At 40.3% G+C, this 24,195-nt stretch overlaps 1 protein-coding gene across 3 annotated transcripts in view; it reads right to left on the bottom strand.

The window, feature by feature from the left end:
• The window catches only part of KATNIP (katanin interacting protein), a 55,428-nt gene that overhangs the window by 8,958 nt on the left and 22,275 nt on the right, over window positions 1-24,195 (bottom strand). For 2 of the 3 annotated variants that reach the window (XM_012577495.5, XM_030284674.4), the window contains exons 14-23: window positions 19,838-20,729; window positions 14,873-15,601; window positions 13,916-14,124; window positions 10,380-10,430; window positions 10,228-10,291; window positions 8,154-8,331; window positions 5,658-5,823; window positions 2,236-2,393; window positions 1,860-1,924; window positions 1,421-1,531 (exon numbers count right to left, since the gene is read on the bottom strand). In XM_012577495.5, coding sequence (XP_012432949.4) covers window positions 1,421-1,531; window positions 1,860-1,924; window positions 2,236-2,393; window positions 5,658-5,823; window positions 8,154-8,331; window positions 10,228-10,291; window positions 10,380-10,430; window positions 13,916-14,124; window positions 14,873-15,601; window positions 19,838-20,729 — 2,623 coding nt within the window. The remainder of the gene's footprint in view (window positions 1-1,420; window positions 1,532-1,859; window positions 1,925-2,235; window positions 2,394-5,657; window positions 5,824-8,153; window positions 8,332-10,227; window positions 10,292-10,379; window positions 10,431-13,915; window positions 14,125-14,872; window positions 15,602-19,837; window positions 20,730-24,195) is intronic. The other variant, XM_030284673.4, reaches the window with a different exon arrangement.

Raw genomic sequence — 24,195 nt, forward strand, 5'->3', positions numbered from 1 at the left:
TGTGTAAATTCCTCATATAAAACCTATCTCAAGAAGAGTATCTTTGCAGGAGGCAGTCATCAGTCAGACTAGGTTTTGCTTGAGTTTCTCAAGGTTTGTGGTAAAAATCAGTAACTGTAATAAAACCTTTTTTCATTTCTTTGAGAGGGAAAGATTAAACCCTCATTGAACAAGCAACCAGATTTTCTCTGTAAGAGAACATTTACATTAAAAACATATATAAATGTTAAAGATATGCAAAGAAACGTAGATGGATGGCACTGCCTTCAGAATTGTGAATCCTAAGCAATCCAGTTTGAGGGACATTAATTTCACCCTGTCCTGCTTTCTAAAAGTCTGTAATTATTCATAAAGAATTGAAGGAATGACACAGCAATGCTTAAATTGTTTAAGAAAAGCTTGATTCAGTTGTGAATTATCATATTAAACACTGCACAAAGACAAATAAGCTCTTCTGGGATCCTAATACATCCCACACAAGTGCACAGGCAGGAACAGGTGATCATTCAAAAGGAGCTGAGGGTTCTTTACCTGGCACTGTTTTGCACTGTAGAGCTGTACCAGGTCAGTTAAAGATCCCTGGTTCTTAAAGACAATTTGTTACCACATCTCAATTTCAAAATGTTTCTTGTCCACTATAAATGTTTCAATTTCAGGGTGTATCACACAAGACACAAATCAAAATAGCACTTGGGGAAAAGCCTTTATTTCATGGAATTCCCTATTTATTAGGCAGTGAGGATCCTTAGAGACAATTCCTGCAGCATTTGTGCTATTTATTTTTTCCAGGCCCTAATAAATGCTCCTTCCACACACCTGAACTATGGGAGCTGTATGTTGGGGTATGAAGCTTTCAGCTCTTAGGAGACTTTAGCTGGTACAGAGCATGGAGTGCAACCTTGATGAACATCAATCTTCCCAACACACCCCTCATTCCCTCTGTTAGATATCCAGGGAACACTGAATCAAAATCAAAGACTCAGCCCTGATCTTCATCACTGCATTGGGTGTCTAGAACAGCCTAAATCTCCAGACCAAGGATTATGAAAAATTTCTTTCTTGAGGTGCAATAAAAAAAAAAAGCACTGAACTCAATCTTTTCTTATGAATTTATAGCTCAGCAAACTTTCTGTTCCTTTCCCACCACAGAAGAAATGTCAAAAGCAGAAAATACCACACCCTTCTTAAGCCTTTCCTTCTCTAACTTTGTCCTGCTTTGTTGGTGCCTCCCACTGAGAGAAAAAGCGTTCTGGAATTATACAGAATCCATAAAAACATATGGAAAAGAGGTTCATCACCAAAACACAGAGAAATAGAAGCCAAGTTAATCCCACAGGACAACCTGGCAATGTGGAGTGACAATTTGCCAGGGAGTAAAGTGCATCAGCAGGGCCAGGGGTGCTTGCTGTGCAAAGGATACTGTTTTCAGTCAGTAAGATTTGCTCTCCATGCTCATTGAACAACTGCAGCCCATTCAAACCAATGTAGTAGGGATCACCCCAACTTGTCAGGAGCTGGAACTGGAAAATAACTGAAAAGCAAAAGGCTGTTAAGGAAAATATCAACACAGAAGCTTTTTCCTAACAGACTATTTAATCTGCAGTTTGAAAAATTATTGTGCAGCCCACGATGTCAGACACTCTTATTTGCAGTTCAGGAGAAAAAGCCACCAGAGAATCTTAAAACAGATCTGATTTATTCTTAAGCCATACTTTATGGAAGCCTTTCTCATATTCTTTGTATCTTGTTAATACCTTAAAGCACCCAAAATTGTTGGATTTATAAAGCTCAAGACTCCTAACCCTGGTATGCAACTCTAAAATATCCCATATTACAATGAAGATGACAGGGAAGGATACAACCACAGGGCATTAATGGTGCTTCATAGTCCATACTGGCTTGTTCCAGTGTCCTTGAAGCATTCCTGCCAAAAAAAAACAAGGCAAACCAGGTTTTTTATGTACCCTTGGCTCATTCAGAAAAGACAAAAAGATAAACCCAAAGAATTAAACCTCCACAGACAGCACCCCAGCCTCCACCTGTGATGATGGACCAGACTCCCCTCAGACCTCAGAGCAATTTGGTCAGGGTTAAAACCAAGTGAAGCTCTGCTCTAAGTGCTCCATGTTTTCATCCAGGAGCCTCACACAAGCAGCTCAAGCAGGGAATGTGAAATGACACTGCAACAGTCAAGAGAAATCAAGTGGTTCAGACAACAAAAACATCCTGCTTTACCTCCTGTGTATTTTAGGAGATGGCTGGGGCTGTAGATAGTCAAGAAAGAGAATTTCTTGAGCAAAGTCAAAGTGGCAGTTGCCTGGTCCCTTGCGGATAAGGAAGCCCTCCAGGGGGGAGATGCTGTGCCCATCCAGCACCACGTGGACCACCTTAGCCTGGTTTAAAAGAGCAAAACATAAGATTACCTGATATTACATGACATGATTTCCACTAAAATAATTGCAAACAATTCCATTCACTTCAGAGATTGAAATAATTTCACTTAGCTGCATTTATTTCATTCCTCTAGAGTGTGACTTCCTTTGGCAAAAGAAAGCTGCAATCCATAATGTCTATGTCATCACATTGATGGGATGGAAGAAGTGAGGATTTGGGGGAAAAACACTAAAAAAAAGTATTGACAGATCCTTCAATTACTGCATGGCACTAGATCTCAGCAAACTGAAGCCTCCCTTCTTCACAGAGTGCTCAAGCACTGGCACAGGCTGCCCAGGGTGGAGATCCCATCCCTGGAGGGATTTCAGAGGTGTAGATGAGGCACTTGGGGACATGGGTCAGTGCTGGCCTTGGCAGTGTGAGGTTTGCAGTTTGACATGATCACCTTACAGCTCTTTCCCAACCCAAACAATCCTCTAATTCCTGAGCCTGCAGCAATATTTACATCAAGAGAATGGGAAGCTCTCAAGTCAGCCCATGTCACAAAGGGAACCTGACACATCATGCACCTAAAAGCTCTGCTAAGGCAGCTGGGATTGCCCAGCCTGGCTGGGGGCACCCTTCCAGAAATCCCACAGCTCTCTCCAGAGCAGACTGTGGTGTTTCTGTTGCATTTACAGCAGCCTGTATTTCAGCAGTTCTATTTATCTTTGTGGCAGGTGGCACTTGGACTTCTCCAGGATCATACAAACTCCTCTGCCAAGCAGTGCTGTGTGTAACCTCAGGGCATATGAATAAAGAAAAGGTACCCGACAGAGACAATTGAGCTGTGGCCACTTCAGAGATGTGAGCGCACCTTATCCAACCTCTGGAGATTAAAGTGAATAATTCAGGCACAATTATTCAGCTGATGCAGGAGTCCTGGCTCCTTCACCCTCCCCCAGCAGCACCATGTGGAGCTGTATCCACGATCCCAGGTGCAGAACAATTCAACCACACTGCAAAATTAATCACTGCACCTTGCTCTCTAATTTGTTAAATATAACTTAATGTTCATCACAAGCAGCATTTGCTGCCCTGGGTCTCTCACCAAGTACCAGTTTGTGCTAGACTGGAGGAGGAGCCCAGTTCATTTCCATGAAGATTAATTAGGAGGGAATATTTGTATGACTACCAAGTGTGGAGAAATAACTATTTCTGGCTTCATCTTCAATACACTTGGGATCAAATAAAGGAAACATCTTTTTCAGATGAGAAACTCTTCTGCATGCTGCTTTCCAGCTGAATAAGTCTGCCAGGCTAAGGAGAGGAAGTGAGAAATCCATAGAAATACACTTTTCTAAACGGAAACACACAGTGAATGGGAAGTCTGGAGAGTCAGAGATGGAATCTTACCTATTATACCACAGCTGCTTATATTTATGTGCCCTTTACAGCCCTCATTTCTAAGTAATTCTCATCATCTGAGGAGGCACTCAGCCGTCACCTATTGCATTTTACAAATGGCATAACAAAGCTCTCCCAAGGTGATTTTTCACAGAACTGCAAATAGCACCCAAGTCTTCATTCTGACAGTCCCTGCCATTGCCCTCTCACACTGAAGCTGTGAATAGAATCCCCCAGCCTGCAGCTGCCTAACAAATCATCCCATCTCACACCCAGGGACTGGTTCCTAGAAGGAGCAGCAATATTTCAAGAGACAGATGTCAGGATGCCCTGGGTCTACAGCCTAAAACCTCCTTCCCTGTGGCCCAGTGGACCTTGCATCTTTTGCTTTCCAAATAATTTATTTTATCCTTCTACAAGACTGCAGCTATGGGCTCCTCCTTTAAGTGGTATCCACTAACTCTTATGGGACTTTCAGTATTCATGCAGGTAGATACCTGTATCAGACTCACTTCTTTTTCCTACCTAGCCAAGTAAACTGCTGAAAATACACCTTTTTTTCCTTTCTTTTCTTGGTTTGGCTTCCAAAACCAAATTCCATGTTAGATTTTAGAGATTTAATAAACACTGCTCAGCAACAACTAAAATATCAGTAAGTTACCAACATTATTATCACCCTAAATCCAAAATACAGCTCCTGGGAAGAAAATTAACTCTACCCCAGCTGAAATCAGGACATAAATGTCAGTAAAAACCCCCATTTGTATGTTTAGATGGTAATGCTCAAAATGCTCCAGAACCCTCCCATGTGTCAAAGGAGCTGGGCAAATGTGATGGAGCACAAAATCAGGGGCTCTCTGTTCAAATCTCCAGATCAGCTGGGATTTCATAAACACCCTTTTTGTCATCTCTCCAGTTTAATATGTGCCAACATTTGTGTTCTTATTTATTGCCTGAATTTGGAACACAGTAAGAATTGTGTTCTTATTTATTGCCTGAATTTGGAATGCACCAGTTGCCTTTTGGGGTGGAAAACCTGGGAACAGGTGGATTCCTAAACTTTCTGTGCAATGAACAGCAACCTCTGGTTTGTTATCATTATCATCACAAGTGTTATCATTACATGTATAGTACAGCAACCAAACTCAGAGTGAAAAGGTCTAAAATTATCTCCATCAGGTGTCAATTGTCAATCCCAACATTTTAGTATGGAAAAATAAATATAAAGCAGGCAGTTTGCAAATAAGAGAGGATTTATGTTAATTTTAGCTAAATTACTATTTAGGTAAATTAGCTAAAATTACAAAATTAAAAACTGTTTTGCTAAATTAATAATTTTAAAATTATTAAAAATTAAAAATCATTTCGCTAAATTAATTTAGCTAAACTGCTTGAAGGTGGCAACTTTCCATTTATTAAATATTAATATTTCAAAAGACTCTTCTTGGAAAAGGCAGTACTTGAGTGAGTGGCCTTCTGAACCTGAACTAAACAGAATTTCCTTAGAAAAGTTTCCCTCATATCATTCCATGCATTTCAAGAAATACAGAATCATATAGTAGGTCTAAATACCAGATATTGAGAGGATACCACTTCAGAATCATATATCCTGAAAATAATATGTGCTATTGTATGTGTCTCTTAGAAAAATCAGCTGTGAAGAGTTCTTTAAACCATCTCTGGTTTTTTGGGGTTTTTTTACTATCTGCTGTTTGTGGAGACAGGAATGCATTACACCTGCCACAAAATTCAGCCTCAGACAATCTAGAAAGATTTATGGTGTTCCATTAAGGCAGCTATATTCATTCATCACAGTACCAATTTTCCAATGCACTGCTGTATATTTTTGCTGGCAGTGCTCCTTTTCTTTTACTTACCCCTCTGTAGGTATCCTCTGGAGATTTATTATAGTTCCAAAAGCGAAGCCCTGCAATACTTTCAGTTTTATCAAAATGGATTGTGAGCAGATGATCTTCTCCAAAAGAGAAGGGAATGAGCCACATATGGTCATCCTCCACTGTGATATTAGTCCCATCTATTAACCTACAAAGAGAAAAGTCCATTAGCTGCACAAAGGGAAAAGCTGGCTTCTCTCATCAAAAGCAGGGAACTTTCCTAGGGTTTATTTTATTCTGGATGCCACTTCCAGCTTCCAGGGCTTCTCATGCCCTTGTGCATGCAATTAAAAGCAGAGAAAACATCAAAAGTAGCATGCAAGTATTGAACTAAAGGCAGTGGAGGGAGAAAAAAAAACCCTGTATTTTCTTTAGTTAGGTCTGCTTAAGTAAAAACAGCAAAATCTTTATGCTTTCCCTGTGTGAGCAGGGACAGGCAAAGGAAAGCTCAGCTGCCTTTGTAGCAAAGTGGCTGAAGGCAGGACTCAAAGCCAGGTACAACAGAATTTCTGAAGCCAGCTCCACGCCCAAAGCAGTGGATCTGGCACCCTGCAGGGTGTTTCTATGCCAACACAAGTCTGCTGGATGCCAGGAGGAGCTGGATGGCAGCTGGATAACCCTGAGCAGGACCAGGGTTTGCTCACATCCCTCGTGGACACAATTAGCCACATCTCTGCTATTGTACAAAGCTTCCAAGCAGCAGGACAATGTCTTTTCATGGCAGCACAGGCTTCAGGCTGACTAAATAAAGTTAAACCTGATGTTTGCTGACATTATATTCTTCTACCACAAACTGTGCCATACGAAGATGGAGTGAAGGAGAATATGAATTAATTTTCCACTGTAATTGCTTTGGTACACTGCCAAAAAAGTAAGTATATACTTACTATTTATTTAAAAGTTTAATGGAAGAATGAGTGCCAGACTTGGTAATTCCTTAAAGAAAAAGATTTGAATAATGACTCTTTCACAGAGGAACTGATTAGGGAGTCCATGAGAGAAGAGATAATTCTTGATTTAGTCTTGAATAGTACACAGGACTTATTCCAAATGCCACAGTTGAGAGCACTGCAATGTACTCAAATTCAACATGCTTGCAGGAATATTCAGAGCCAAAAGAGCCTCTATTTCTTATGCCCAAAAAAGTTCTTCAGCAAAACAATCAAGAATGTAAAAAAGAAAAAAATTAAAAATATAACCCACTTACTAAGAAAGATGTTAGAAAGAAGGAGGACTTGAAAACTCAAAGCCAGCCTGGCTCAGTAGCAGGATAAACAAAGTTATTCTGGCCATCTTTCAGCAAAATTCATGATGAAAAAAGCCCTAAATTGATAGACTCATAAACTCTGGAAGGTTAAATGCATACATACAGGCCAAAAAAAGAGTCTGAAGGCTAGCAAGCAAAAGATACAATAAATAAAATCCCTCAAATACATCAGGGGCAGAAAGCTTGCCAGAAATTCTGTAGGATCAACATATTACTAGGCTGCAAAAGGAGCATTCAGAGAGGAGAAGGCACCAACAAAAAAGGTAAATGAATTCTTTGCATCTGGGTCCATCAGGGTGGGGTCTGGAGAGACTCCCCCAGCAGAATCAGTTCATCACAGGGGATGTCATGGGAAGATTTCTTAGATCAGCAACTGCCTACAGAGGAGATTTTCATACAAGATGGCAGCAGGAACAAGGAATTACACACAAGTAAGGTTGATATCTGCATTAGTCAGATTAGCAGAAAATTACAAACAACAGAGTTAGTGTGCATGGAGATAAATACAACATTCTAAGGAAGACTCCAGAGCCTTTGAAAAGACAAGTCTGAATTCATAAACTTGGTCAAAGCCCATAAACATGCCAGCAAGATAGGATTACAACCAAAAATACCCTTTAAAATGGAGAGATGACTCAGAAACAACAGGATGCAGCTTCAATAACATCCAAAATGCCAAGTCCTCTCCAGATCTACAGCCTATCATTTCTATACTGCTGCCATTTAGATGCACAGGTTAATCTGAGGAAATATACTTGTCAATGAATAAAACTTCATTAGATTTGCCAAAAAAAGTGCTGCAAATTGGCCAAAAGAATGGCACCTATTTGTGTAATTCCCCAGTGGCATAAAACACATCCTCAGTCTTTGCTAACATGAAATTCTTCCTTGAAATTCTCCAGAAATCCTGCATGAATATCACTCAATATGCACAGACAGATGCTACAGAACACCCACATTTCTTCCTGGAAAGTCCTTGGCAGAAATACCAACCAGGCATGCTCTCATCTCCCAGCTCAAACACCATCTTTTGGAAACATCTCATTCATGTTTCTACAACAAGCTGTTCCTGGACAGCCTGTGAATTCCAAGAATGAGCAGTGATGGGATAAAAATCATGTTCACATTAACATGTGTTAACATAAGTTTACAGAAATGTGTCACTTCAGAAAATCTGATGTAAAATGCATCCCAAGTCTTTGGTTACTTACTTTTCTAATGTTCTGGAATCTCCTGTGTACTCTGGAAGATCATTTAAGTCTTGGGGTGAAGCAGAAATCTGTTCTGCATTGATTTTTAATGCTTGACCATCCTTTCCTATCACTTCAAGTCCTGTCAGTCCCAGGTAATGAGTGTCTCCCCAGGTCATGGTAAAGTTCAGTTGCAGGCCTAAATAAAGGAATATACATTTAATGTCTCTGTAAATTACTGGTTTTTAATGATGAGCCAATGTAAACACGAGTGCAAATCCCAGTGATTAACAGCATGGATATTTTGTACAGATTCAGTAACTTTATATGCTGGAATTGGATGTTTCCTGCTCTGTTTGTCCACCTCCATCTAACAGCAGCTTCTTTTAATCTGTGTCAGAGCCCTTTAATGTGCCACCAACACCTTGTTCACTTGAAATTACACCACTGCTGATCAAGCACATTCCCAAGTGCCTCATTACGGGACTGCACCCTGACAGCCAGCCAGTGACACATTTAAGCAGTTACATGACAGATTTTGTGATTATGCAGACACAGAGAAGATCCATTAGTCTGAAGTCAATCCATCATCTTTCACCAGATAAATGACTGCGTAGATTCATATAAATCCAGCCTCTCAGAAATCCATACATTTTTAGAGAACACCTCCTCACAGTTAAAGCAAAGAAAAAACTTGGTTCACTAATGTTTTTAAGTTATTTTCTTCACATCAGAACTGGACACATGGAAGCATTTTCATGGGAGAGCATCAGTGAAAGGCACAAATATTGATTAGGCTGTATCTCCAGAAAATAAACAGGAAAGAAAAGCTGGATGGACAAAAGGCTGAATGTGAATCTCCTGTTCCACCTGTTTTATGCCTTACTGAAAAGACAGAAATAGCATGTACAGATATAACAAGTAAAATTCCAATCTGATCAGGTTCTATAAAAATACATCCCTGTAAATTAAAAATACCTTTCATTTCACACAGTACAGAAGCCCACAAATAACCAGGTTGGGTAATGTCTAAAGAAGCACCAGTAGTCATAATTTATGTTTGTAAAACAAACAAGCATTAAGCCTTTTAAACCATCCAGCCGTTACCCCTAAAAAGGTAGAGCAAGTCTTGATATACACAGAGATTCACTTGGGTGTAAGATTTCATCAGCATTTGCAGGGACACAAATAAACAGAAATAAAGAGCTGTCAGCTGACAAATCTGGAGTTCTGGCTACACTGACAGAAGAAGTCCCAAGGCCAGAGCTGAGACTAAAGCTGCTCAGAGTACAAGCAGGCAGGAGCTCTCAGGAGAACAGTCTGTTCTCCAGTGGAAAGCTGCACTGAAGCAGCCATCCACACAGATTTAGTATTCCCCAGAGTTTAGGATTCCTTACAGAATCTGAGGATGACATGGGGAAAAGGAACTTCTGGAGATGTCTAATCCAGCTCCAAGCTCAGAACAAGTCCAGCATCAAGGCTCTCAGGAGCTCATCCAGGGGAACTTTTCCTGTCTCCAAGGCTGGCAGATCCCAAACCCTCTCAATCCAGTGTTGGATTGCTCTCAGGGTGAAAAAAATTTCCTAACACCCTGCTGGAAACTCTTGTCAAAGGACCGGGAACTGCTCCTGGAGTTTCCGGGCTATCCAGAAACTCTCTGAACAACAGCTGAAAGGCCCACAGAGAGCTGGTTTGGTACAGGATAATAAATCAGATAGTTAAGCAGGGATATAACACTCTGATCTAGCTTTACTCTAGGGTTTCTGTTGTCAATCCAATCTAAAAAATTCAGTCAGTCTACATAAATACAAAGGATTGGGAGAGAATTACTGGGTAAGGGACACAGCTATTAGAAATCCCATTCAGGGACTAAGCAAATGGCTAATGTTATTTTTCTGAGATTAAAAGCCAACGGTTACAATATAATGTTGTAAATGCCATAGCAAACAAAGCTTCTGCCTTAAATATTAAATTCCCTTCTTTATTCTAGACCTGGAATCTGTCACAAAGTGCTGTACAGCAGACAAATCAGATCATCCTTGATAACATGTTTGGGGGAAGGCTGGTAAAGCAAGAAGTAAATGTAAGAGCTTACGTTTTCCAGTAAATATCCCTGTTTCTTTTGGTATGCATTCAGAGGCAGAGTCTGGCTCTTGAACCTAAAAAGAAAGTCAAGGCACAGGTTCAGTATTACACTTACACTGACTGCTTATAAAGTCTATATTTGTAAAACAGTTATATTTGTACCTGTTTCTTTTTGTATATCAATCTCCCCTCTGCCTCCCCATGCAGGCTGTCCTGCAAAAAATGGAAAACATGACCCAAAATGTAGAATATCAGATGGGCTCTTAGAAAGCCCAGACTGTTAGGGCAGGGTTTTAGATTAGTGCATATAGAAATGTGAAATGGGAGACTCTATAGTGTGAGCTACCTCTTCTCAAAGAGGCTGAAATCCTTAAATAACACTTATTTCCCTGCAGACTGCCATCAGCAAGTGATAATATGCTGCATTTGCAATATGTTGCAAATCTATTGCAGACACAAGGAGTCTGGAAGGAAGTCAAGACCAGAGAGTGCCACCACAATTTCTTCTCAAGAATTAAGAGGCAGAACAAACACGCAAACTTGTCCAAAAGCTTGTGCTTCTGCTCTGGCAATGCTAATTAAAAATTGCCTATGCTATTCAGAAAAGTGAAGAAACAGATGACAAAATTTGCTGATCACACTGGGGCAATCAGGGTAGTAAAGACAAAAATGGCAAGGATTGCAGATAGAATTCACTTCACTGAGTAAGTGGGATAAAATGGCAAATTTTGTTCTCTGTGGACAAATATAAATCAGAGAAAACAATCTTAACTTCACATATACCAGTATTGGCTCCAAAATAAATAATAGTAGATTAGAATGAATTCTTGCCATTTTTATAAGTAGCTGTATAAAAACATCAGCTCAATCCTCATTAGTAGTCAAATGCCAAACAGGAAATTAGAAGTCCAGACTCTTTCTCTTTAATTCATCATTAGAAATAAACTTCCTGTCAGCCACAATACATCAAATGGATTTACACAGTGCCTAAGTAAAATAAATAAAGACTTGTCAACACTTGTCTCCTACTGTTCCATTAGATCCCTGCAATTTAACCACTGATCCCCAGGATCTCATGGGCTCCCAGACTGCAGTATCCTTCATGTGGCAGCAAATGTCCCTGGGGGAATCAAGGTAATTCAGCTGAGACTGAACAAGAAATGGGCTCTGAAATAAACCCACAGAACCTACACCGTGGAAAATCCCTCCCACTGGAGGTACCTCTCTCACGAGCCAGTTCTGTTCCTCACAACAATTCTAAAACACCAGCCTGGGAATTCAAATTTGCAACTTTACTGAAAATCAAAACCCACGGACACAATAAAAGGCACTGGGTTTACTGATTGCAAAATAATGCCCTCCCTAGCAGACCATAAACCATTTGTGCCAAGGCACCTTATCAGCTCTTTTCTGCCTTTCCTATCTACTCAGATCCCTTCCTGATTATTCCATTCCACTGATGCCCAATATATTTTCTTTCAGATATGGTCTCATTTTCTACTATTTTAAGTACTTCTGCCAGTGGGCATTGTCCTACTTGTGTTCTTAGATTCTTATGGCTAAAACAAAACACTACCATAATACAGGAGTTATTGGAAAAGCAATAAAAGTAGAAAGTATTACCATGGTCTTACACCTGACCAAATGTTCAACACCTTCCTAGGAGCAACCATTCTGGAAAAGATTTAGAAGACTAACACAGGGGTATAAATCTCTTGAGTGGCTTGAAGAAGGGAGTGGGGAATAATTGTTTCGTTTTTTCCAACACAAAACAGAGAGAACATTAAATTAAGCTAGCAAGAAAAAGGAGGAGGTTCTTTGTGCCGTGCAAGTTCAGCTGGGAAACTTGCCACGGAGCACTGTAAATTTTAAAAGTGCATGTGGGTTCAAAAAGCTGGTGGATGAATTCAAGCAATAAAAATCTGTGGCATTATATGAAACACAGAGGTTAAGTTAAAAAGTCCTTGTGAGACACATTTCTAAGGGCTGAATGAGTGTTTCAGAGAAACAGAAATAGTTTGTGCTGTTCTTTCTTTCTCTCTCAGCAGCCACTACTGGCCCCAGAGTTGAACCAAGTGCAGTAGCCACAGGTCTGATCTGCTGTAAAATCAACGTGCTAAAGGTTCCTGAATTCATGGACAGACAGATAGCCATGGATAACATTGACAGAAAAGTAAGGGAAAGTTTTTAGTAAAACACACCATTTCATCTACTGAATGTGCAACAGGGAATAAAGGGGAATGAACAACAGCAGGGCTGCTCAAACTGGTCAATACTGGTCTGACAACGTGAGGCTGGGGAAGACAAATTGTGCAGTGGATCTGTATCATTCTGGCAACATGAACATCCCCCTACAGAAATCCTGATGGCACCAGCAAACACACAGTGACAGAGAGATCAATGGCTCAGTCAACACCGCTTTTGTTATTCCACCGCTGATACAGCAGTTTCAGAGTTACAGCAGGGGGTGAAGGGCACCACAGCTGAACAGCAAAATGAAAAGCAGAGCTTGTGTCTGAGCAAGGACCTGACGGTCCAGGGCAAAACTTCTGCCATGGAAGAGGTCCTGGTGATTTCTCACAATAAACAGGTGACCAGGAAAAGGAAGGTCAGCTTCAGTTTGTCAGCTTCATGAAACCCTGCACTGTGCAAGGTTCTGAGCAGTTTCAGATACTGCATGCAGAGATGGGCTCAAAATTCCTGCAGAAGTCCAAGGGTTAAAGCCACTGACTCAGAGATCAAATTCCAACTCAACTGGATCTCCTTCTCAAGAAAAACAGGACAAGACAGAAGGGGAAGGTTTGGCAACCACAGGAGGCTCATTAGAACCATATATCCCTGGGAAGATCAGCTGGAATTTGGATTGATTCAGCTTTGGATCTCCTGACAGACTCACAAGTAAAAGTGTGAACCCTAAAAAAGACAACCTTACTGATGCCACAAAGGGTGCTCAGGAAGATTCTGAGAAAGTAGAAAATTTTAAGGAAAACAGGTCAAAAACTGCCATACAGCATCTTGAGGAAATCCTGTGGGATCTTTGCTCAGACACTGGACTGTTTGAGCAGGAATAGCATAAGACAAGAGCTCAAATGCTTGGAAATACAGCCTTCCTCCAAGGAGTGAAATAACTTCTGCATGGACTAGAAAACAGGCGTTTTTATGATGCAAAATGCACCCAAACCTGTGATGATGCTAGTCAAAAAAAAAAAAAAAAAAAAAAAAAAAAAAAAGGAAAATAGGAAAAATAGGAAAAATAAGGGGAGGGTTGAGAGGAAGAGACCCTTCTCATTTAACATCCTCAATTTGTGGAGGAAGAAACCAACAATATGGAAAATATGGAAAAACCTTTGGTTTGGAATGCCAGGGAGCACAGCTACTCATGACAGGAGTAACTGTAGGGGGAAAATCACTGACAGTGCAGAAACCTTCAGGAGTACCCAAATCATAAAGAATTCCCCCTAGTCTCTGTCCAAGTAAGTAAAGATGTAAGCTTATTAATTAATCAGGGAAACCAAAATTTGGAGGACCTTTCAGGCTTTAGAAAACAGCATAAATTATTGATCTGGTAAAAAAATGTCTTTAAAATAGTAATAATTGTGTTAGTTCTCCTGCAGTTTTATTCCAGCCTGGAAATGTGTCTATTACTCCCATGTTTCAAACAGACATTTATAGAGAGTTTTGAACATAGAGGTCCCCACCTGTTGGTTCTCTGTTCTCAACCCTGCTTGTGTAAAAGGTCTCTCATCTCCCTCCCTGTCTGCAGTTGTTGGCCTCTTCAGCTCTTCCTCATATCTCAGGGAGCTGGAATCTCCCATTTCTCCATCATATGTCTCATCATAGTAGTAAATGGCTTCAAGAATATCATCATCAGTAGTGAACAATATGGTATCCCCAAAGTGCTCTGGAGCTGAAGGCAACACACAGAATTAAATGGAGAAATAATGCAAAAATAATATAAAGAATGAGAAAAAATATTTTTGGTCCTTCTTTGCATTTTATTTGCAGCAGTGTTTAAAGATAATATATGGCAAATTGATACTGATTAAGGCTATAATTAGTGTTTCACTCTCAAACTTATACTGCACAATGGAAAATTAAGAGAATTTCAATTCTCTAATGGATTCTCTAACACCCTGCTGGGAACTCTTGTCAAAGGACCAGGAACTGCTCCTGAAGCTTTTGGGCTATCCAGAAACTCTCCGGACAATTTGTCTGATGGTCATTTATTTCAATGGAAATTACATTTCTCCAATGGAAATTCAATGGAAAATTAGCGAATTCACTAGAGAATTCAGTCAGATTTCAGAAACATAGAAAATAGAAAAAAAATCTTCCCATTCACCTTCTCCAAAAGACCATGTATATGAAAACAAGCAAAAAGCTGCAACTTTGAAATTTCTAGTGCCTATCTGATGTGATTGAAACACAGACTGGTTGCTAAGATATAGTTAAAAACGGAGATTAGCTTTGTATGATGCTAAAATCCTCAGTATCAGTGAAGAATGCGTTAATGGGCTTTGTATTACGTTTTTAAATTAAACGCCAGACAAAGTGCCAGCTTGCTTTGAAGTGGAAAATGATAACAAACAAGCTAAATGTATTTTGTTTGTATTGTAGTGCTGTTTCCACAAGGAAAATCAGAATTTACAGCCTACCTCCAGACAAGGTTCCTGAGGCTTTGGCAATCTCTCCTTTGAAGATGCACTGCTCATCCAGCACCATGATAATGTCTTTCACACCTCGGAAGGAGTGGATTCGGGATTTATTGTAATTCCAGATCCTAATCATGGCTACCTGACAGGAATTCACAAAGTCAATAAAGACAAAGTGAGGTTTTCCAGGGGTGAATGGTGCCAGCCAGAGGTGCATATCATCCTGGGTCCGATTCACCCCATCTATTAGGTTGGTTACTATCCTGGGATCGTTTCCATAAGCTGGTAAAATATTTATGTCAGGGGGTTCAGCTGTTATTTTTGCAATCTGAACAGGCTCTCCTTTAGAACTGAAAACTTCAATTCCATTCAGACCAACATAATGTCTGTCTCCCCATGTGGTTCGGATGTCTATCACCAAGTGCTGCCCATAAGGTAAAACAGGGATTTTGAAATCACTTCCATCCTGTATATCCACCGAATTTTCTTCCTCTTGCTTCTTTGGTAGTGTTTGTAGTCCTTCTTTTCTCTGATGTTCTCCAGGCCGGTTGATTTTCTGCTGATGGAGAAACTCATCAAAAATATCCCCTTGAAAATCCATGTTCGAGATCCGACCACGGTGGGAATAATTAAATTTCACCAAGGAGTTCCAGGACTCCTGCAGAGTGTGTTCTTGCTCATTGCACCACTTCATTCTAGAGGTTGCTACATCCTTGATGGGAAAACTTTCATCTGAAAGCAACATTACAAAGGCATTTAATGTACAAACAGGGAGCAAACCACACCAGCACTGACTCTGGAAAACAATGTTGTGTCCCTCACTGGGAAATTCTCTGACAGCAGCACTTGTACTTTTCCTCTCTACCACAAAGGCCACGTGTCCCAGTTTCCCTTCCCCACTCAGACACAATGAACAAAATAACTTTTACCTATGGAGGAGCAGAAGTCCTGCCATGGTACAAACTGTAACTAAGTTTAACACTGTGAATTCTTGCCTCAGCCCTTAAAGAAATTGGGATTTTTGCCCAGTGATACTTATTGTGTGGCTGTTACAGGAGTTTAAAACAGCCCTCTGCAGGTCTTTCCTACAGCTGGAAAGGGCTGAACTGGTTAATGTGAGGTACTACAGAGAAAAGCTGGTTCTTCTCTCAAAATGAGCCAAAGGTGTATAAAGAAAAGTGGTTGGGAAAGGAGCAGGTTCAGCAAACAGGAAGGATGAGATGAGCATTCTAGGCAGGTATGTCCAAATATTTTTCCTATTTTTCAGCACGTGTGAGATGTAGAAAGAGGATAAATACAAGATATCCAATGGGAATGCAACAATGGGAGGGCAACAAATCAGAGGGGCCCAGTGGGAGCAAAGCATCTTCTCCTTGTGGCTGCACTGGGGAACTGCTTCATTTCCATCTCAAAACAATTAGGAACAGATAATAACCAAGATTTTCAATAAAGCAGTCACTCATGTGTTTTCTTCAAATAAATGAAGAAAAGGAAGTGGAGTACTGAACAATTACAGGCCCGTGGGCCAAATTTTACTTCTGTGCAGTGTCCTTGGGTGGATACTAAAACAAATGGTTTTCAAGAATAAATGCCAATTGCTGTGAAATGCAAAACAAAATTTTCCCAAAAGACTGCTCAAGACTAACTTTTAACTGTGTTTTCGGAAATACTGGAAAGATGCAATGTTCCTAATCTATGTATGGCAAATAATCATTTACAGCGGGGACACGTGAGAGAAAACTAAGAATTTTAAAGCAGATGAGAAACTACCTGGAAAAGGGTTTTCAGAGTGAAAGGCTGGATACCAACCTGGAACTCCTCCTTAGACCACAAGGAAAATGCAGATGTGAAGGAAAGGTTCATATTTCAGAGAATATCAGACATTCTTAAGTCACTTTCTTGCTCAAACTACCACTACAGATACTCAAGAGTGGCTGATCCCCAACAATACACCCCAGAGCCTCACAATTCACCTGGACAAGGCACTGCACAAATATTTAGCCCTTGAAAATGTCAAAGCTTGAAAATTTCAGGATGAGCAGAGTACAGAGGAGTATGTAACATCCATTGACTTTCCTAGTTTGGGAGGGTTTTTCCCTTTTCTTTCCCAACAGTCCAGAGGTTACAATTCTGAAACCCTTCTAGGGCAGTGCAAGGACAAGTTAAGAGGTTTGTGAGCTACTTTAAGGAGTGATAACAGGAGAAGTGGAGCTCTGAAGGGAAAGCAGAGGTGACCCAAAAGCAGACACCAATGGCTGAAGGCTTACAGGGTGTGCCTTTTTTCTTTTAAGAATATAAAATGCATTATTTATTAATGGCACCTCAAACATCCATCTCCTCTCTGGGTTCAGGAGTGTCTTGAACCACCAATTCATTTTCTGATGGTGACACACACCACATACAGTTCCTCTCGAAACTTTAGTAAACTACTTTTTGGGGCAAGACTACATAAAAAAAGACACCTTTTTTCTCCCTCTGTTGTGTTAATCTCTTTTTTTACTCCCTGCAGTTCTAAACAGCAATCATATTTCCATGCTGCAATCACATGCTTCATTTCCCAAATCATTCTAAAAGCTCTCCTCTGTATCTGTCCCACTTGGTAATCAGCTTTCTGAAAATGGATGATCAGAGCTGCAGTTTTCCAGGCGAGGTCTCACAAGTGCCTGTGTTGAGATATTGAGGTTTCCCAAGTACCCAAAATGCCTCTGCTGATCCATCCTGGGAGTGCACTGCTCCAATCACTGCTCACACCAGCATTTCAGTCAATCTGCTATCAGCTACTCAACCATGATTCTTCTCTTCCTCGGTCATTTGCAATTGATGATTACTCAGCTTACAACTTAATTTTTGGTTATTAGTCCCCAGATGAGCCTGCAAGCATTCTACTGAATTGCATTCCATTGCTCCAGTCCTCAAGTTCATCATTCTGTGCAGTTCTTCAACCTCCTTAACTCATAATAAACCAAATTATATGTTATTTGCAAATTTTATCAGCATACTCCCACCATTTCCCTCACACATTAAACTGGTTATCAAAGAAAAATTGATGTTTTTATAGCAACATTAACATTATAGCAACATTACGTGCTGTTACTAATTTCTGTTGTTCTTGTGAACCATTTAGTGACCAAATCCATGCTGTGACATCCACAGTCCCTTTGTCCCACCCTCCACTGGGAACTGCCCTTCTCCCAGCCCCAGGCCAATTAAAATCCAGCACTCTCAGGGAAAGACTTAAAAGGTTTCCCTGTTGTTAAAGCTCTCTCAGCTCCATTTGAAGGTGGCTTTACCCTGCCCACACAGCAGAGAGAGCAAAAGCTGCTGGGCTGCTGCAATTTCCCAGGGACTAAAACACATCGGGAGCTTTAAGTACCACAAGACAACCTGCTCTGACAAAATCACAGAAAATTTACACTGAAAAATTATAACCCTCATCTTGTAGTTTACATTGAAATTTCTAATTTTTCTCAATTTTCACAACTGAACAGAACTTCTCAAGGTGGTACTTATTTATAGTTTTCACAATATGAAGGTTTTCATGTAACAGATACTGTGAAATGTGTGAAACAGTAAATGGGCTGCAGGGAGTGGGGTGGGTGAAGGGCAGGTGGCACCTATTCCAAACTTCTCTATTCTTCTCTTCTTTGAAATATAACTCCAGAGACACTGATTAAACTGCTGTTTTCTCCACAGAGGGTCAGACAAAGAAAAAATTCAGACATTCTAAGTTTAGAGAGAACCACTTTCCTCATCTTTGTCTGAAAAAAGCCCTGCACTACCTGCTGTAGAATTTGAACTGGCATGCCTTCATTTAGGTGAATTTGCTGTCTCTTGTCACCCTTACTTGCATGTAAACACCCAAATTCAATATGCAGCAAGATACATTTTTATGTAAATTGTTCTGATGTTCAATCACCCCCAAAATTTCAATTTGTTGTTTTGAAACATTTTATTCCAATTGTCTGGGTCTTGTTGTCCTTGTTGTATTAACTCGTCATCTGAGACAAGATACTGAATGCTGAATAATTACAGAATGCCAAGGAAGGGGTATGAAGGGTCCAAAAACCAGGAGTTAGAGTGACATGGCTTGAAACAGAAAAAGGAAGACAAACATGTATCCCACGCAATGGCAAGCTGCGTGACAGAGAGACACAGTAGAAATTGTGGGTAAGAAATTCTACTTTTCTGTTATTTACACTTGTTAAAAACAAAAGTATTATCTCATGTCGTGACAATTTCATAGCCGTGGATTTCCAGATGTTGGGATAAAGGGAAATTTGGGAAGTTGCACAATTCTACTGTTCCCTGAGGACACACTGCTGGATCCTGGCAGAGGCAGAACACAACTGCACAAAGCTGGATCCACCTCCAACAGGAGGTCTGGGGTAGGAGGACAAGGATAATCAACAGCACAGAGCAAACAACAGCTGAATTTATTAGAAAACTCTTCATAAATAAGCAAGATGTCTGAGGGAGAGGTTTGTAAAATTATGAGCAGAGAAGAAAAATAAGGGTAATTTTCCATTCACTCTGAATAAATGTAATGAGCATCTATTCTCACTGAGAAAGACACAAAGCTTCTGCACAAATAAACTCTGCAAATTTGGGATGTAATGTTCTTTATCTCTCTGCAGATTTTAATTGATATTAGCAAACATTTGCTGTATGCAGGACTGTCAATTTTTAAAATGTAATTTACTGAAATTTTCCTTCCAGCTGTTCCAAATAAATTATAAGCCCCTAAATCAGAATGTAAATTTTTCTGAAGAGTGTTTTATATCAGGTGTAGGACCAGGAGAGAGACTGAGTATACTCAGGAGGAAAATAACACAATTAGCCAAGCTAATATGCCCTGTCTAAACTTCCAGGAATCTCAAGAGGTTCCTTCCCACCTAAAATAAATTTGTGGTTCTGCAAAATGGAGAACACATCAGCACTTGGATTAAGGTTGCTATTGTGACCTCTTACCTTTGAGAGCAGAATCATCTTCTCTGTGATTTGTAGTGTTTAATCCCAGCTTTTTACCACACATTACACTTCTCCTTCCACCTGTAGGGTACTGTAAACTGCAGCAGCTTTTGTTAGAAATGTGGTCAAAAATGTCCAAGTCCACATCAGCATCCTTTCTGGTCAACGTTTGTGATCTCCCATCTCCAGTTGCATTTCTACCACTGGATCCTCCCAGTTCATGCCTCTGACATTTGACATCCTCATTTATCAGATCTGAGAAGTTTTTCATTATTTCATCTGGCTGTGTTTGAAATCTTGAGTTGAAATTCTGTTCTGTAGCAAGCCACGGAGGCTTCTGCCTACTGGGAGTGACTTGGTTATTCTGTGTTACCTGGGAAGATGACTGTAACCAAGAAGGAATTGCACCTGCAGAATCAGTCAGTTTTCTTCCTGTTAACTTTTCCATTTGGTCACTCAAACAAAGCTCATCATCAGACTGAACATTCTCTGGAACTGCTGCTGCCTCCTCTTTGGCATCTTTTATACAAACTTGAGATGGGAACACTTTTAGATCATCCTCTAACTGAGACAAATTTTTCTTTGTAAAGCTGATTGAGTTAATCTTAGGCTCAAGATGATTTTCTTCTGGCAGAGCTGTCCAGTTCAGTGAAGCACTGTTTGATTCTGAGCATTTAAAAAGCAGGTCTGTTTTCTTGTCTGGGCCTGCAGGTGCATTTCCTTCTTTCCTCTCAGCTGAGGGAGAGGCTGAGCTATCTTGCTTGTGATCTGTAAGGTCAATTGTGGTGCCCTGGTCAGCAAGGAGGTCTCCAGAGCCTCTCTCTAATTCACCATCAAATACAAGGTTCTCATCAACATACAACTTCACCTTCTTTGCTCCAACGTCAAGGTTCTACAAAAATAAAAGTATGAAGATTTCAGTCAAGCTTTCAAGCACTAGATATCACAGCTCTGGGACTCTGACATTTGAACACTTAATCAATAAACAGATGGAAACAATTAAACCCTGTGTCAGTACATGCTTTTGACTGCTTTTTAATCTAAAGCTGAAATTACTAAAAAACACTGTGTAATAGATAAGATTTTTTCTAAAAGGATGGGAAACCTGCTAGACACTGCTATCACTTTGCCTGACAAGGTTTGATTATTTAGAAAAGCTTGAGGGAAAAAGCCTAGATTAAGTACAATTATATTTGATCAGGATATCAATTCCAGAGGCACATTTTGCTTTTCATCCCTAAGATTCACCACTTTCACCACATATTCCACAGTGAACAACGACACAGACCAAAGCCACAGAGTTAAAAAGAGTTACAGAGTTACAGAAATGCAGAGCTAGAAAGTGCAGCGAGAAAAAAAAAATCATCCAGTCCATCTCTTCCCACTGAAGAATGTAAAATAACCTACACCATTGTGAGGAAATCTGATTGTAACAGTTTTCAACTAATCTGCCTTGATAGCCTATTCCAACACTTAACTAGCCTTTTAAACAGCAGGCCTTCATCTCAGACACAATTCTGCCACTCACAACTTTATGTTCTCCTTCTCTGCGGCACTCACCAATACCTGATTTTTTTATTCCATTGAAGTTAGGACTAATGTTCTTCCTATTCTCTTCACCATTTCAATATAACCTTTTCTCCCTCTTGACAAAAATACCATTATCTTCAAAGAAAATACAGAAGATGAGATACAATCCATCCCCTTTCTGTTCTCTAACTTGTCCATCTCGTGGAGTCTTTCAGGGACTCTCTGTTCTTTCCTTCTTTTTGTGAAAACTAAGAAGCTTTTTGTGAAAGTAAGAAGTTTCGGTTTCATCCCTTTTGCTCATTTCCAGCCTGTCAGTTCTCCTTGAATACTGATTTTCATTTTCCTCTGCTCCCAGACTAAACCAATCACTCCTTCCCTTCCAAGCATGAAAGTCTCTGCTTCTTCACTCCTGAGCACACTGTTTAAGCCTTACAAGTTTTCATAGCTTCCATCCTGTTAATAATAACATCTCTGAGGCCAAAAAATGCAATATGGATGTAGCCAGAGGAAAAGCAGAAGATGCAGGCATAACAAGAAAGCTACAGGTGAGGGAGGGGACTGGGTGCAGGAACACAGGACACATTCCTGATAAGAAAAAAGATCACCTTCACTGAGTTCCCAGTGAACAGCTGTAAAACCAGTTTAATTGGCCATTATGGCCTGGCTGCCTGTGGAACTCCTGTAGGATCATAAAGTGCTGTATTCTTGTGCTGATGCAATCAGCCATAAAACAGGATATTTTTTCCCCTTGAATAAGGGCATTGCTAGATTGATCTAACTGGGGATCAGAACATTTCAATAATTACATCTGTTGAAAACTACCTGCATGGCTTTGCCTGGAATTATGATGGGGAAGAGAAAGATTATTAGGATGTCTCAATAATGCTATTTTTAAAATTTTATATGTCTAACCTGCCAATGTCCTCCTTAAATGCTAGAGATATTTGAATATTCACAGTGTAATTTGGGATAACTGGAACATTTCTCCATAACATTCCAGCTCTACTGCTGTTAGGAATACCCAGCCCTTAGTTCTGCATTTTTATCTGGAAATAGGTATACACTGAAGAGGACCACAAAAATACAGATGTACATTTGAAAAGTATTGGTCAATGTCATCTTTTTCATTTTAAATCAGCAACTTTTTAAGAACAACTTGTTTTGAAATGAATCCCACTGCACTCACCAGCAGCAGAGGAGGTCAGGTAGGCAGAGAAAACACTACAAAATGAGATGGTGGAGCTCATTCTCCCTGAATAAGGGACAGTCAAGCCCAAAAAGGAGCCACTCACTTCAAAAATGTTTTTCCAGTCAATGGGAGACTCTGTTCTCTGATGCTTTGGAATGTCTGGGATAGATATTTTAGGAAGCAGAAAAGGTCTGAAGACCAAGATGAAGCAGCCAGGTATTTCTAGGATAACAGAGATAGACTGGACTGGGGTAGGCATTCCAAGAGCTGATAGCTCAGAAGAGCTAATGAAAATCTGCACCAAAATCCTGAGCAGACTGAGCCTCAGGGAGGAAAAATCTGAACAGATCCCAAGAGACTCCCAAGAACAAACATATGCAGGCACAAGACTAAGAACTGCTCTTTTTCATTCCCTCCCACCCCTCTTCTGAGTTTCCAGTTGCTTAGTGATCTGTTCTGGTGGAAAAGACTGACAGTTTAGTTTCCCCAGTACCACTGCTCAGCTCTCCTCAAGCGTGAGGAGGCTGGAAAAATCCCTTCCTCAGGAGTAATCCCACCCTGTAAACAACCTCTCAATACTTCATCCAAGGCAGGCCTTTTCCTTCCTGGAAGAGAAATTAAAAGGGCACAATGTCTCAGGACAAGCAAGTAGGTATGAGCATTGTCAGAAAGAAAAAAGATTTTGTGAAAATAATTCTGGTTCCTCTTGATGTTCCTTCCCAACTTGCATCCTCAGCCCTCCCAGGGTGTTTACTGGGATAGTGCCTCCCAAGGAGAAAATAGGAATGGTATTTCTGCCCATTTTTGTGATATTTGTGCACAAAGGACAGAGCCTAAAACCAGAGGCACTTTTCTGAGAGTTCTTCAAGACAGAGGACCTGAAATTGCTTCTGCCTGACTTTTCAGAAAAGTGCGAAAAAGAAGCAGCAGAAAAGAAGTTAAGAATCAAAGAAAATACTTCTACAAAACTGATTGTGCTGGAAGAAAGCTGCTGCATCCTTACAGGCACCCCAGGGTTAATCCAGCACTGAAATAAACCCCAAGAGAATGGACAGGAACATAGGCACAGAAGGAACAAACACACGGGCAACCACCTGAAGAAGAGAATTATTCAACTGGAGAACAAGACCTTAATGCATTTAGGTATTGATTCCATTCCCAGTTTTGTGAAGACATACAACACACATTAGACTGGATCTTTGAAAAAAGTTTCAATAGCACCATTAACCATGCAATTTCAAGGTCGTATCAAGTAGTTACAAAATGTCTGACTCTTGCAGATAAAGTTGAAAAAAAACTGGCTGCCCTTACACTTGTTCCCTTCCTGCAGACTAAAAATCACCTCCTCTTTTGAAGGTCTCATCTGAAGTAAATAAAGGCAATATGAAGCATCCTCTGAGACCTTCCTTGTAATTCAATGAATCAAGGAATCTCTGACAATTATGTCATCTGACTTTTACAGCTTCCTTCAGACATATTTTTTCTCCTTTCAGGCTCAAGTTCCGAAATTCAAATATAGGAAAGTACCAGCCTGAGTTAATTTTTGGCCTATTTTTGGAAGCAGTACTTGGACATCTCTCAATTACATGGTTTTTGAGGGAAAGAAGGCAGTCAGAACGATTCCCAAAATCCACACAGA

This window comes from Taeniopygia guttata, chromosome 14, assembly GCF_048771995.1.
Source record: "Taeniopygia guttata chromosome 14, bTaeGut7.mat, whole genome shotgun sequence".
NCBI lineage: Eukaryota > Metazoa > Chordata > Aves > Passeriformes > Estrildidae > Taeniopygia > Taeniopygia guttata.